At 47.5% G+C, this 15,547-nt stretch overlaps 4 protein-coding genes across 4 annotated transcripts; 3 read left to right on the top strand and 1 right to left on the bottom strand.

The window, feature by feature from the left end:
- Positions 1 to 9,856: 9,856 nt before the first annotated feature.
- On the top strand, positions 9,857 to 10,942 carry CCR75_001300 (uncharacterized protein; the record flags this gene model as incomplete). The annotated part of the gene is made up of 1 exon (XM_067959404.1): positions 9,857 to 10,942. The coding sequence occupies one exon, from the start codon at positions 9,857 to 9,859 to the stop codon at positions 10,940 to 10,942; it is 1,086 nt and encodes a 361-aa protein (XP_067819254.1).
- Positions 10,943 to 11,362: 420 nt separating this feature from the next.
- Positions 11,363 to 12,565, top strand: CCR75_001299 (uncharacterized protein; the record flags this gene model as incomplete). Its single annotated transcript, XM_067959403.1, has 1 exon — positions 11,363 to 12,565. The coding sequence occupies one exon, from the start codon at positions 11,363 to 11,365 to the stop codon at positions 12,563 to 12,565; it is 1,203 nt and encodes a 400-aa protein (XP_067819189.1).
- Positions 12,566 to 12,724: 159 nt separating this feature from the next.
- CCR75_001298 (uncharacterized protein) lies at positions 12,725 to 13,193 on the top strand (the record flags this gene model as incomplete). The annotated part of the gene is made up of 2 exons (XM_067959402.1): positions 12,725 to 12,849; positions 12,917 to 13,193. The coding sequence occupies 2 exons, from the start codon at positions 12,725 to 12,727 to the stop codon at positions 13,191 to 13,193; spliced, it is 402 nt and encodes a 133-aa protein (XP_067819190.1).
- Positions 13,194 to 13,203: 10 nt separating this feature from the next.
- CCR75_001297 (uncharacterized protein) lies at positions 13,204 to 14,206 on the bottom strand. The gene is made up of 4 exons (XM_067959401.1): positions 14,041 to 14,206; positions 13,873 to 14,007; positions 13,673 to 13,816; positions 13,204 to 13,614 (listed from the first exon to the last, which is right to left on the bottom strand). The coding sequence occupies exons 1-4, from the start codon at positions 14,179 to 14,181 to the stop codon at positions 13,255 to 13,257; spliced, it is 780 nt and encodes a 259-aa protein (XP_067819197.1). The 5' UTR covers positions 14,182 to 14,206; the 3' UTR covers positions 13,204 to 13,254.
- Between the last annotated feature and the right edge of the window lie 1,341 nt (positions 14,207 to 15,547).

The following is a 15,547-nucleotide window of genomic DNA, read 5'->3' as shown; positions in this document are numbered from 1 at the left end:
TAGAATTTATCATCAAGAATTTGGTGCATTTATCAAAACCCATATACCGTTCTTTGTGAATGGCTTACGCTACCCACGCACACCCACCTCGTTAAATGTAACTGTGGATCAAAGGGGGAGGGTCTCGCTCGGGCAAAGACCGATCTGGCTACACGTTGACTCACCAGTCAATATGAGAAATGCCGATGATGTTGAAATCAACATCAAAGAAAAATAACTCAGCAATTCAATAAGGCTATTGCTAACATTGATTTTGTCGATGCCGTAATTTGCAGCATCAACAATAACAGTAGCAGCGAGAGCAATGATGCTCTTGCTGAGAATAGAATAATATATCCGCAGTGCGCGCTGGCACACTGAAAACAAAACAAAACAGAGTCAGTAGATGAATTTCTGCTGGCTCAAGAAGCAGTGGTTTGTTTTGTGCAAGATGTCATGCTGATGTGGTAGAGCAGCAGAAACGGAACGCTGACCAAAATGGAAAAGCAAACGTTCTTTTATTTAAACTACCATCTAGTCCTCCTCCACGGTAGATCTACCTAAACATGTAGTGACAAATGTGAGAAGTGATAAATTACTGCCCGCGTATTTCGGCCCGTTTTGTGTAGTACTTCGCCAATGAAATGCATACACGATCGAGCTGACTCGTAAAATGCGTTCGCATCCTACGATTACGTTTGACGCCTCCCCCGTTCTACCAGCTTGGGACTTTTTTTGGGAGCGGATATAGCCTCCGCGTTCCAAAACACCAGCAAATAAACAGATATTCTGGACTTTGATAATTCGTTCGATTCTGTAAATATGAAAATTTATTGACAATCTGTCACCAGCTCGTTTCGACGAGCATGTAGTATTGGGCGAGCATGTCGCCCAACATGCGGGCCCGACAAGAAGTCGGACCTGATCTCCCCTCCTCATCCGTGGATGGATTCCTGTGTATTAAGCGCTTTCTCCTGGAGAAATTCCATACGCCATCGGGATGCTAGAGGGGTTCGAACGAGTTATCTCCTTAGCTGTCGTTTGTATGCACCCTCGCATGGCAATTGGAGCCTTGCTTCCCAGTGATGAATGACGTGTTGGGTCTCGTCGATCGGTATGGCTAGACCACCCGACGGTCAGCCAGGACTATCGAAAAAAGAGTTTGCTACGCTCCGAAAGAGATTGCAAATCAGCAATCCTTTTGCGCATCTTATACGAGGTGTGCCCTTCAAAAGGGTTCATATAGGGAGTACACCTCCCTAGATGCACGAACTGCGTCACGACGGAGCAAAGATATGTATGCTAGCACGAGAGGCAAGATTACCCTCCTCTCTCGACAACCGGTGCAGCTTAAAAACTTCACCAAAAACTTACGCCAACTACTGCTAGACCCGCGAATAAGCGGTGAACAATGGGACATAATTGCATATAAATAATTCAATTGAGGACTGTAGGTAGGCGCTTCTACAACGCACACACCTTCGGGTCAGCGAGGAAGCGGTCTGACCTTCTTCTCTCGCGTGCAGCGAGGTAGTTGGTGAGCCTTTAATGCGACCCCACATAACGAACTTGTACTAATATACAAGAGACGTCACGGAAGCGATAGCCCGTCTTTTCCTGCACACCGTGTAGTAGGAAGTAAGATTAAGACTGATTTTTTTTAATAGACTTAAAATAATAACTTATATACCCAAAGATTAGATGTCATCTCTGTAGAGGTGCATCTCTTGCGAGTGTACTTACTCTTAATAACTCAGCCTCCAGATAACGTCAGACATCATCCCCTTAATGTGAAAAGACCTTTGTGCATCACATAGACAAGGATAGGTCAACATGTGCACCTCAGCCGAGGGATAGGTCAATTATTTTCAGACGAAATAATTGACATTCCCGTAAAGTGCACTTATCAGGTGTGTATAAAAGCGCAGTTATCCCATTACAAGAGCAATTTGAATTTATAGTAAGTGGAAACTTCATTTTATTAAGAAATATCAAGACCAACCCCAGTCTTTGCTAAACTCACCCAACCGAATTCTGAGGTATTTTAATTTGCTAGAAATATTATCTTTTGTTGCGATTTGGTTAGGCAACGCTAGTGAGCGGGAAAGATCCTATTCCTCTCAAACTAAAATCTACTTCTTACCCACTAGAGATGAGTAAGTAGGCCCAGCAGCAGCTACACTTCTCACTTGATATGTAAAAGTACAACAATTACAGCAACAAATTTCATAGCAGCAACATCGTACACAGCAGCAACACCATAGGCAGCACTAACAACTCCGTAGACAACCCAATTATGAGCAAATGTATTATGCCAGGACATACTTCAAGAAGTTTTCGATTGCGCAACAATCCCACTCATCACCACAAATAGTTAGAGATGTTGTAACGGGCTAAATTTGCACTAATCTTTCACAGTCCCCGTTAAGTACACAAACTGTACTTATTGATATGACCAATTACTTAAATATAGTAACTAGACCCACCACTTGGGTGTGGTTCACATTGTGACCCACCCGTGTGTATGTGTTGAGGTGCATTCACATTTGGAGGGATGACGCCTAGCGTCATCCGTTACGCGAGGTATCTAAAGATACTCTCGCAATACATATTAGGTGTTATCTATAGAGATGACATTTTATGATTGGTAAAATTAGGTATTTATATTTATTACGATTAAATATAAATCAGTCTGAAAAACTACTTCCTACTAGGTCGCGAAGGCGCCCACCACAAATACCTCACGGCACACGAGAGTATTTGACGCAGGGACTTGGCCAGGCTCTTGGAAAGTCCTCCTGAGCAACATGTTGCTCAGTTGGAGCAGTTGGAGTCATTGTGCTCAGACAGCGGAGATCCGCGTCCGAGGCACAGAGCCATGCTGTGGCGGAGTCCGTCACTCAGACTCAGGATGAGCTGAAGCGTGAGCAGGCCCAGATCGAGGCTCTCAACAGGACTGTTGAGATGCTTTCTTCCCGGCCACATCATCCGAGGCTCATTCGGATGGACCCACCCAAGTTAGTTGGAACTGCAGCGAACACGAATGTCCACTGAGTGTTAGCCGTGGAGCAATGCGGTGTCGCGCGTCTCATCGAGGACGACGGCCGGAAGGCGTCGTACGCCATGTGGCACCTGCGCAAGGCCTCAGAGTGGGCATAATCGGCGCTTATAGCGGACAGAAGGCGTCCCCTACATGGGCGTTTTTCAAGGAAAAGATTCGCGCCATGTACCAGCCGCCGAACAACCAAGTGTTGCTTCAGGCACACTTTTTTGGAGCGCGACAGGTGATGCGATCTCTGCAAGAGTATGTGCAAGAGATGCGCTTGCTGTCAGCGTCCATTACCGTAGGTCCGTTTTCGGAGCAGATTAAGGTGCCCACGTTTATGAACGGACTACGGCATGGCTCATCGCGACAGGCCGTTTTCAGAAAGGTGCCGTCGACGATGAAAGAGGCAATCCAAATTGCCTAGGTTGAGGAGCAATCCTACGACAGTGCCTCAATGACAGCTTGGTAGAAGCCGTCGATCAGGGTTCGGGAAATGCAGAAGCGCAGTAGGGGCGGGATGACCTGCTGACGCGGACTGTGAGTTCAGATTGTCGAACAAATGGGAAGCTAGTCCTTGAGGTCTCAAATTTTCGGACCTCGACCCTGCTGGTTTATAGCGCTTAAGTACGAGGCTATGACCAGGTAATGACCCTCCTAGTGGACTCGGTGCGTCACAAATATTGTAAAACTCGCGGCTCAAAGAAAGTGATCGGCGATGTTTGAGTCGCTTTGCCAGGATAACAAGCGAGAAGAAACGACCGTTAGTTTAGCGAATGGCGCGCTCGTTAAGTCTGAGAGAGTTTAGGTAGAACTCGCTTTCAGCTTAAGTTACTTCTCTTGTAAATAGCAGTTCACAGTGCTAGGTATGGAGAGTCCGTATGACCTCATTCTAGGCATGCCATGGTTAACAAAACACCAACCATGGATAGACTGGTGTACACGCACAGTTGTGAACTCCAAGCATGACACCGAAAATGTGCTCCTGCGGGAGGCGTATGCAACTGATGTCGTGTCGAACACAGTTGAGGGCGCGTTGACGGGATGTCAAACGTCACCAATTCCTACCCAGCTCGTGGAGACTGGGGTAGTGGAAAGGGCAATGACAAGTAGTCATGTGTCTTATAGTCCTGCAAAGATCCAAGAGCCTGTGGCAGTAGACGGCGAGCTGACAGGAAGTCATCCGTCGCATAAACTGGCACAGTGTCTAGAGCCGGGTGCGGTTGGAAGCGGTGCGTTACCAGGAGTGCAACGGCACCCGCTTCCCAGAAAAAGGTCGCGGTGACTCGAAGAACGAGTATTCGACAGATTAGGATGATCAAAGGCACGTCTAAACGAGTGACCTTTGGATGTCTCTAATAAAGAGAACGGAACTTTTAACGAGGTGTTCGAGGCCGTCAAAGACGAAATTGCGGAGGCATCGTCAGTTGAGGTGCGCCGGCAAGCCTTTAAATCTGCCGAGGAGATAGTTAATCTCCCGGAGATGTCGTGGGATCTGTTCCTTGCCGAGTAAAAGAAAGGAAAGATCCACGAAATTGTAGCACCAGTTCCAGAAGAGAACTTGGTGGACTGTTGCTCGTCGTCTAGAATGGACGAGAGCGTCCTAGAAACGGGCAAAGAGAAATGGTTCGCTGCTCATGGCTGGGATGCCTTGAAATACAGTCCGTTCTTTAAGGCCCTGTGAAACATCGCGATGTGTTCCCAAAAGAAGTGCCGAGCCGCCTACCAGCAGATAGGGGCATCGAGCACGAGATAGACCTCGAACCTGGCACCAAGTATTGTGTGGCCAGGCAATGGCCGCTGCCGAAAAAACAAGTCGATTTTATCGATGAGTTCTTCGAGAAGCGAGTTAAGACGGGACAGATGCGTGAGAGCAAATCGCCTCACTGCAGCCCGACCTTTTGTGTGCGTAAAGCCACAGGTGGATGGGGCGTGGTTGATGCTTACAAAAAGCTGGACACGGCGACCATACAGGCTCAAACGCCAATCCAGCGAAAGATGTTTTGTTGAACTCCATGGGAAAGTCAACCATCTTTTTCGCGTTGGATTTAAAGGATGGCTACTATTAGGTACTCATGAGAGAGTCCGATGTAGCCAAAACGGCAGTAAGCACTTCAAGCGGTATGCTTTGGGAGTGGCTTGTGATGCTCCAAGGTTTGAAAAACGCAGCAGCGACATTCAACTGAGTGGTGGCTCACGTGATGCGTCAGCACCGTGCTTACGCGCCCCATTACTTTGACGATATATTCGTGTATAGTAGGGCCGAGGACGAGCTGAGCGCAATAGAGCCGCACAAGCGTCATTAAGACGCTGTGTTGCTGACTTTAGAGGATGCTAAATTGTACGTCAACTTGCAAAAGTGCGTCATAGGGGTCCCTGAGATACCTGCACTGGACTGCATCGTTGGTAGACATGGTGTACGAGCAGACCTAGACAAGGTAAAATCAGTAAAGGAATGGCCAATCTCACGGCATGTGAAGGATTTGCGCCAATTCCTAGGGCTCGCTAATTACTTGCATACGTATAGCAAGAATTATGCGGAGCAAGCTAAACCATTATCTGATCTGGTTAAAAGAACAAAAAAGATGCGTTCACATTAGTGAAGCAGTCTCTTGTTGAGGCATCGGTCTTGGCATTGCAAGACGCGTATAAGCCCTTCAGCGTCGTCTGCGTTGCAAGTAGTTTTGCAATCGGTGGCGCGCCCATCCAGATAGATGACGACGGCGTTGAAGTGTCATCTCTTATCAGTCCCAGCCTTTAAAATCCGCGGAACTAAATTACCCTGTGCATGACAAAGAGCTACTTTCAATAAATTATCCTCTTGTCGAGTTTCGTGTGCACCTATTGGGCACCGAGCCATTTGTGGTTTATACGGATCACAATAAACTCACCGCACCTCTCGCCTAGAATGGCAAGATGGCTTAAATTCTTCTCTGAATTTTATTTCCGAGTGAATACAAGCCCGGTAAGTCGAATGTCTTGACAAACGCTTTTTCGCGCAGACCAGACTTCGAGGCAAGACACCAGGAAAATGTGTTTGGTGCGAAAACACAATTTCAGCCGTCAACGTTGGCAGCCATGAAGGCATCCCACGCGATGGGGTCATAAGCCTCTTAAATAAAAGAGAGCTACAGTTAGGACGACCACTGTCGCCTGCTGTTGGATCACTTCGGTGGACGAAAGGTTACCCTTCCGTCGCACCTAGAAGCTAAGCTGAATCGCTTTAGATACAGCGATGGCCTGTTATGGCATCAGCTGTCACCTTGTGATTCCTTGAGAATCTATGTGCCTCATGACACAGATCTCAAGCTGATGATCCTTCACGAGCTCCATGATGCGCCATCTAGTGGGCATCTGGGCCGTGAAAAGACATTCTTACGAGTGTCAGAGGAAATTTAGTGGCCGCACCTATATAGATGGGTGGCCAACTATATTCGCTCTTCCGAACAGTGTCAGCACATTAAGCCTGCACCGTCCAGCAGTGCGCCACTGAAGCTGTGAGTATGTCTGGACTTCATGTTTGACATGCAGCCCGACCACAAGGGTCGGACGTGGCTCGTCGTCTCTGTAGACAGACTGAGCAAAACGGTGCATTCAGCACCGTGTAAGATATCGATCACAGGGAAGGAGGCAGCTCACTTGTTCCCGAGTCAGGTATAACGATACACGGGGTGCCCAAGTCTATAGTATCGAACCGGGATCCACCTTTTACGTCTGGTTCTGGCGACATGTGTTTGAGCTGCTAGTTAGTAAGCTCCACATGTCGACCGCAGATTATCCCTAGACCGATGGCTAAACAGAACTTTTCAATCGGGTCGTGGCGGATGTCTTACGCACGCAACTCCCAATGAATGTAGAAATCAGTTGCCCATTGTGGAGTTCGCTATAAATAACAGTGTCCACGCCAGTACGGGTGAGACACCGTATTTTTATTAGCGGACTGCGCCATCCTCGGACGCTAGTCTCGCTTGTGCGCAGTTCGAGTCTTAGTTGGGGAGGACCCCTCACTATAGTCGGCACAAAAGGGGCATAGTTCGTCAATATGACGATGACCCGCGAAAGTATCATCTCAACGACAGAAACTTGCCCTAGTGACCCTACCAATTGAGTAACCCGGATCCCTCATCATTATCTTCTCCAGAAGGTCCAAACGAGTCTTCAGGCGTTCGGAACCCTGACGAGCCTTCGCTCGGACATCCTGAAGATCCGAGGCCATTCGCAAGACTTGACCCTCGAGATCCACAATACGTCGTTCGGCAGCGCTTAACGCCTGCGACTGAATGAACAGAGGTAAGGCATCCGCGAGTAGGTGGGCGAGATCGCCACTCCTATCGGGCGCCACCTGCACTGATGGGTGCGGGTGGGAACCAACGCTTCCTTGTCAGAAGGTTGCTTGCCCACCGCTTCCTTGCCGGAAAATTGCTTACCCACCGCACCGTGAGGAGAAGGTGTCAGATCTCGTCCAATGGAGTGGTAATTCGAAGAGTTTTGACTCCTGGGAACCGATCGATACCCTACGTATTGATGTGCCCGGCTTGGTGGGTGCCTATGAAAAGGAGTACCAGCTGAGGCCTCTTCGCTACTCTAAAAAAACTAACAGAGGCAACATTGGGAGAAGAGACAGGGAGTCATTTACGAATGCTGTCTCGCGTCTGCGCTGGTTAACGCAGCAACGGTTAATGAGAGCGCTGCCCATAAAGGCGCAGCCACTTCTTCGTTGGGACATTCACAACGCCATATGCTCAGACCATCATCCATAATGGTTTTGACATAGAGGATTCTGAGCCAAACGCTCCGCCGACCACACGTGAACGTGCTCAATCGGTGTCACAAGCTAGTCGTTTTGAACGTGGCTATGTGATGGATGGCATACCAAAGATGCCCCCTTCATCTAAATGGCTCTGTTCAAACAGGCCAAGAGCGTCTCCTAGAGCTCGCTATTCTAGATGCTAATAAATCTTATGCGTGTTTAAATCATGGAAGGCTCAGGAAAAATCGATTGGGCATATTTTTTCGATACCGGTCCTGTTGCATTCATATGAAACGCTCGACCAATACGAGGCGGAATCCTGCGCCACATTCGTTCGCATTCCGATGCGATGAAACAGCGGTCGCAGCGAAATAATTTCGTCTGCTAGCATGTGAAAGAAATCATGGCGGTACTTTTTTGCTGTCTCTATATTGTGAGCCATGAGCGAAGTTTGGGTGTACAATGATGCGCCATCATCCTTCCTCGTTGTCCGCATCACTACTATGAGGTGACGGCAACGGTGTCGACTCATTGTAGTCGACGATGAGCGACGGACCAACATCCGCACTGTTAAAGTGGGATGGATCCTTTTGCCCCATTAACGTGACAGCAGCAGTAGCTGTCGGTGTTACGACTAGGCATTAGACGCTGCCGGCGTGTCAAAGCGGCGCGTGCGCTTAGTGCGTGGTTGAGTGGATATCTTCGCAGAGACCCACTCAACGTTGTCCCTTTTAGGTGGCATATTATACTTCGTGTAAAATACAGGTAGCAAGAGTGAAAGAGAGAACTAAGCGGCGCGTAGAGCAGCTCGCTGTTTCTCTGTCCTCTTTGGTGAATTTCAAAATGTCAACTCGTTCTTTAAGGGGGGATGGTGTATTAGGGCTAAAGCTGCTCTAATGTTACGCAGTCCCCGTTAAGAATACTTTGTATACTTAAGGGGTTGGCCAATTACTTAAATAAAGTAATTAGACCCACCACTTTGGTTTGGTTCACATTGTGACCCACCCTTGTGTATGTGTTGAGGTGCATTCACATTAGGAGGGATGACGCCTAGCGTCATCCGTTTACGCGAGGTATCTAGAAAGATACTCTCGCAATACATATTAAGTGTTATCTATAGAGATGACATTTTATAATTGGTAAATATAGGTATTTATACTTAATACGAATAGATATAAATCCGTTTGAAAACTACTTCTTACTTGGTAAGTGCGCACAATGAGTCGGATCACCGCTTCCGTGACGACACTTTACTAGAGTACTTAGTGCTTTGGATGAGGTCGCTAAGGCGCCCACCACAAATACCTCACGGCACACTAGAGTAGACGGTCTAACCGGTTCCTCGCAGTGCCAGGGTGTGTACCTAAGTAGAGCGTGGCCGCATTAAGACGTACCCGCCTACAGATGTAGTATGTAGTTCAATGCCCTCGCTAAGTAATACCAAAATATCAAGCAACTTTAATACCCATTGCATAAACCCTTCCTAATTACTTTGCAGCAAAGAATTTTAATGTAACACTTTGTTTTCACCTAGAATTGCCCCCTTATAATGAATGGTTTATCCCCAACATTTGCTATCTAAAAATCTATTTACGCCCCTCAATAATATTCATATAAACTTGTGAATTTCCTTTTAGCACAAATTTGTTAATATTGCCTTCTAAAAGTCGGACAATAAAAACATCCGTGACGTGATTGCGACATTATCACGTAACTTTCTTGGTAATGTTCCGTGACTCCCAACCAAAGCCGCATTGCCACAAAATCATGCGACAACGAACAGACCAAAGGTTTTCCCCACTCGTGGTGTGGAGCACTCCAATTGTCGCCATTCACATGCACCTGTTTGGACAGATTCCGAATGCTCTCGTCCGTCCTTGTATCACTTTCCTCCGTACTTACGTCTACGCTCCCTCGCAGCCTTGCGTAATCCAAATCGGTTCAGTCGTCACACTCTTGCAACTTGCCATCCCCGAACTTTCAACTTAGGCATCACAAATCCGACAGAACTTCTGGAATCCCAAGCTCGTGTTCCACAACACGAGACGGTCATTGTTACACTTTCGGTCAAGGGTCCACCCGCCATGCGCAAACCCGTGATTACGTCTCACTTGCTCCCAACGCTCGTAATTCCCGAGTCCGATCGGATCCTGCTCCAAGAGCTCGCCACCACCCTCGTCCAGCACAACCTAAACGAGTACTTTAATATGTGTGTCACAACGGATGGACGTCCAGAGCGTGAAGCATGGATTCCAACGCGAAAAACCAAGCGCATTCGAATTTACCGCGAACGACCACACGCTTTCAAACAAGCCATTCCATCGCTCTTGCTCCTCGGTCGCGTGGCGGGGAAACTCGACGACGTCATGTATGGCGTTGTCACGCCAACGGACGAGTCGCTCAAGATTAAATCGTCCTGTATTCATGATGGCGTTGTGGATAGCAAAGTGCTCCAGGAGCTCGTGAGCCCGAGTGTGGAGGACCCATTTCACCACGTAAGTCTACAATGGCGTCAATACAAAGATCGCGATTACGTTACACTGGATACAACAGGAGTTATGGATACACCGTGGGGAGAGCACGTGGGGTACAACGTATCCCACTCGGTGGGGTTTTCGCAATTGCCCGAGTTTAAGAACCTCGGGATTGCACGAGGTAATATGTCAGTATGTTCGATTTACACGCAAAAATCAAGTACTACGGTTGGGTGCTATACCCGTGGGTTTTATGAATTACCCACGGGTTCGTATAACCGGGTGATCTTGGCCCTCCATAACATTGCGAATCAATGGCTCTCGCTCTCGCGGCACATGGAATGTGCCCACATGAAGAAACTAGCGTGGCGGCTACGTCAGAATAGTCAAGACATGGATCTCGTGCGGCTTGCGTGTGTGCGACCGAAGCACAAACCTGGCGACGCGAGCTGTCAAGTGTGTGCCAAGAGCCTGAGCTTTCTCCCGCGTCGGAAGAAAACGTGCAAGAGCTGCTATCATGCAGTGTGTTCACGCTGCTGCGTGAAAAAACTTGTGTGCGTCGTGGCCCCAGACCAGAGCTCGATTCTTGAGAAAAAGCGCACGTTCTGCTCGCGCTGCATCCACGAGGTGGTGCGGAGCGATGCCTTAGCAATCGCCAGGGATGAACTGGCGACACTGCGTCACAAAAGGGATTAAACCGCGATTTAAACAGGTTTTTAGATAAATTAAGGTACATTAAAAGAAAGAGTCCCGCTTTTTTAGCTTCCCGCAAAATATATCATCCCGGCTTCTATAGAAGTGCCACTATCAATACGACTCCTTGTAGAACAATAGAAAACGGCTTTTTTCGCACGTGATTCCCGCTATGGAACATCCCAGCTCGTTGAAGCAAGTCAATCGATACTGTTAAGGAATGAGGCCATGCAGGTTTTGGCCGCTTCTTTGTGAAGGGTTTCATCATCGTAACAAACGATTGATCCTTGAAAATCAGGGTAGTCCGATCGAAGTGAAGCCCTGCTCGCACTTTATCTAAAGTGCTTCATTCGAACAAAATTGCTTTTGCCGATGCCTTTTAAATTTAAAGAACTTTGTCACTTTGTGATTAAAACGGTAATAATGAAGCCGCAGAGCTCACTGCATCAATCGATGCCCCGAATGCTTCATTTGAGCAAGTCGGACGCAGTGTCGCTACAACGATTGGCCAATACGTTAGTAAATCATAATATCGCGAGTTACCACGCGCTTGACGGCCACGTCGATAGCAGACAATGGAAAGAATTGCGACGCAAAGACGGCATTCGCGTCTACAAGGAGCGATTCACGACGTCGAATAAGTCGCCACAGCCGTGCATTCCGTCGCTCCTTTTGCTAGGAACGATTATATGCAAGCTCGAAGACGTCATGCTTGTGGCCGCTGCGGCAACGGACGAGCAGATGAAGCTCACGTCCACGTGTCTCGAAGACGGCGTGATTGATAGTAAAGTGCTCGAAGCCATCGTGCTTCCAACGATAGCGAATCCTTTTCGCCACGTCGGCATCAAGTGGCGACTGCGGGACTCGCGGGATTATGTGTGTCTCGATATGACAGGGATGGACAGGAGGAATCGCGACGGCGAAGTGCTTGGCTACAGCATTTCGCACTCGGTGGCGTTTGCACAGGTTCCAAGCTTTACAAACTTTGGCATCGAGCGTGCCAATATGTCCATGTGCTGTCTCTTTCGGCAAAAAACACGCGAGACAGTCGAGTGCTATGCACGAGGGTTCTTTGATGTCCCGAGTGACAGCAAGGACCTCTTAACGAGTCTTTCGATACACGCCACAGCAACGCAGTGGTTAAATGTTGTCTCGAAATACGCCGATTGTGCGGAAATGAAGAAACTCGTGTGGCGTATGCGCAAGAACTCGGGCTTGCCTGTGAATGGCCCCATGGCGATCGAGCCGACAACAACACAGACGAGTTCGCAGAGCGACAAAAGCACGAAAGAATGTAGTGTCTGTACACGAAGTTTCAAGTTGTCCATGCTGCGACGGACGTGCAAAATCTGCCAACGTGAAATGTGCTCGAGCTGCAGTGTGAAGAAGCTCGTGTGCGTCTTGGCGCCGGATCGCCGCACTGTTTTCGACAAGAAACGCACGTTTTGCACCGAATGCCGATACAACGTGACGCAATGTGACGCACTGATGATTGCAAAAGATGAAATCCGAGCGCTCCAGCGAACCAAGTGTTGCGCCAAGATGCACACCGAGGGAGACGACGACGCAGTGCGCACGATGCCAGTTTTCAACTATTTGGTCCAGCGAAATCCGAAATTTCCGTAATCAATTTGAAAATTTTACAAAAAAACTTGTTGAAAAAACAATGTGTCAATGTTCAACACACCATGTACGAATTGTAAAAGTGACAAATGAATTTTAATGTGATCAATTGTCGAAAATTTCGGTATCAATGTCATTGGTAAATTAATTGACTACTTCGTCATGGCCGAAGCAGCGCAGCTGGAGGCATTTTTAGCAGCCTTGACACAATATACGCCGACCATTCCTGACGAATTAATCGATTTTTACCTGCAGCGAGTTGGTTTCGTCACAAACGATGTGCGCATGTGCGTGTCTTTACATTGCTATCGCACACTTGCCGAGTCGTTTTTATTCGTCTTGTCATGCCTGTAGCACGCGGACGATTTCGCTTGCGGCCCATAAGCTTTTACTGGACGTAACTCACGACGCCATGCAATATCAGCGTATCCGCTCGCAGGCAACATCGTCAACGTCAACGATAGCATCACTCGCGGCTCCATCGTCTACGCAATCGCCTGATGGAGACGCGTCCCGAGGGTCTCGCCCTGTCTTAACAATGGAAGACTTAGCCGCGAGTCTTAAAGAATATGGCGTTAACATTTGTCGCCCCCAGTACATTAGTGACGTCGCAATTGACCCAATGGACTAAAAAAACACCCTATTTCGCAAAATTTGTGTCGTTTTTATTCCTATGTTCATCAATTTCAAGCCTACAAATCCTCATGCTCGTCCACCGGAACCTCCTTCTTCTTCGCGCGTTGTTTCTTCATCTTCTTCTTCACGGACGTGTCAACGTCGTTAACAATAGTGTCCATATAATTCGTCTTTAACGCATCATGCTTCAGGGCGTGGGGGTATTTCTTCAACAACCGCAAGAACAAAGTAGGTTCCTGGCCTTTGTACTTTGCAAGAAGCGCGTCAAGAGCGTCGTCCTGTAGCTCTTCTTCCGGTGCATTATTCTGCTCCAAGAAATATTCCAATCGCTCGCGAGTCGCTGTCGCAGCTTTATCAATTGGTACGCACTCGCACGCTTCCTTCTGCGCGTCCTGGTACGCTTGACACCCCATCATCTACCAGACGTTGCTAAGATTTTTTTTTTTGAAAGACTACATGACAGAGAGCTCGTACATTGGCACTGATGTAGAAAATCTTGGCCGTTGTGGTGCATTCCTCTTGTTTCGTCGCGTCTTGAAGCGCGCTGCACTTGGCTTTAAAACACTTGTGCAAACGCTTTTCGCAATTGGCTTTTGGCATGCCACACGTGCTATAACACTGCAAGATTAGTAGCGTCAGCGAGGCGTGTACACAAGGGACTTTACCAATCCTACCGCGTCATGCCAGTCGCAGCATTCCTGGTACTCTTGAGCCGTGGCAACGGACATGCCAGATGTACCGCATCCGTTACTCGTGAATTCAAAATCCCTAACGTGATTAAAAGAGGTTACGGTCGAGGGTGCCACTGCCTGTTTAAGATTGCAATCGATGCCTTACTTTACAGGGGCGGGAGTGCGTTTGGGGCGGCATCTAAATGGCTCACACTCCTGTTTGAATTTCGTTAAATCGGGAAAATCAATGGGAGCGCCTTCGCTGTAGGAAATGAGAGCACAGCTGAGCCATAACACGCTAGGAAGAAGCATTTTAAGTGCAAGCGAGTGAGAGAGACTAAAAAAGCGAAAGTAATGAAAAAAATTGTCAAATTAAGCCGCTAGTTTTGTAATGATTTGAGTGGGCAAAAACATGAACTTGAAATTTGAGGGCGCAGATTGTAACGGTGTTTCGTTACATTAAATTAACACTTAAAGGTTGTTAGTAAATATATTATCGAAAAGGTAATTAATATATTTAGATTATTACTTTATATCGTAACATTCGACAAGCTTGTTCATTGGTAGATATAGGACTTTATATCTACTTGCTCCGCGGTCCGTTCAGCAAGCACTAAACGTGCGCAAAGTGAGATATGGAATCGACTTTAATCCCTATTTGTATTAATATATGATTAAGTTAGTAGAAAGTAGATTAAAACAGAAGAACTTAACTACATTGAATACAGTTTACAGTTAACCCTCTTTAAAGCAAATGTTTTAAAGAGAGTCTCCCTCTGCAGGTACTAGTGTACGTGAAGTGACGTGCTTGAACTGAAGCAGTGCAAGTCGGCAAAGCACCTTTACATTGGTGGTACCTTGTAGTCCGTCCAAAGACCAGTTCTATCATCTAACATGGACATGTCAGATGATAATGGAAATGCGCATCACGATTCGTGTGACAGCTACTCCATTAAAGTGACATATAAAGGAGTGCGGTCGAACGAATGAGTTCTACCGTAGGAAACGATGCAATCCTGGCATTACTGTCCAACTTAGACAGAGATGCCCTTCATTCAACCGTCGCCAAGTTTATACAACATGAACTTGACGAGATGAAGGAAAAAGTAGCCTTGCTGAATCAGCAAGGCTCTTAACAGGCTGAACTGTTGAGATTACAACAGGTACAGACCCCTGTATCTAGGATGACGCAAACGCGTCGTTCCGAAACTTTAATAAAATTGACATCTCAAAGTATAGGGGAGTCGAAGAAGACTCCCTTTTAAGATGGTTTGTCGAATTAGACGATGCCATAAGGGCACGTCACATTATCGACGAGCAAATGCAAATCGCATTCGCTCAATCAAATCTGGCAGGTCGTGCCAAAACTTGGGCATTGTGCCTTAAGTTGCGCGACCCATACGTCTTTGGGTCGCTAGAGGTTTTTAGACCGACTCAAACAGACGTTTGAACCACCAAGGGCTGAGTTCAGAGCTCGTTCAGAGCTTCTGAAACTCAAGCAAGGCAAGCGTGATGTGCACGCATATGCCCAGCACATACGACTCATAGCGAGTTGTATAACTAATAACCCAGTCCATGAACACACGTTGATTACGGTGTTCATGCAAGGTCTTACGGATGGTCCCGTAAAGACCCACCTGTTCCGCTTGGAACTGGATACGCTTGAAGAAGCAATATC

This window comes from Bremia lactucae, linkage group LG15 (assembly GCF_004359215.1).
Source record: "Bremia lactucae strain SF5 linkage group LG15, whole genome shotgun sequence".
Lineage (NCBI taxonomy): Eukaryota > Oomycota > Peronosporomycetes > Peronosporales > Peronosporaceae > Bremia > Bremia lactucae.
This window is presented reverse-complemented; position numbering and strand designations above follow the sequence as displayed.

Excerpts from the sequence above, each read along its gene's own strand:
- CCR75_001297 (XM_067959401.1), bottom strand. The coding sequence starts at position 14,181 with ATGCTTCTTCCTAGCGTGTTATGGCTCAGCTGTGCTCTCATTTCCTAC. Across the intron at positions 14,008-14,040 it reads CCAAACGCACTCCCGCCCCT|GCAGTGGCACCCTCGACCGT; the intron begins GTAAAGTAAGGC and ends AATCTTAAACAG. Across the intron at positions 13,817-13,872 it reads GCTGCGACTGGCATGACGCG|TGTTATAGCACGTGTGGCAT; the intron begins GTAGGATTGGTA and ends CTAATCTTGCAG.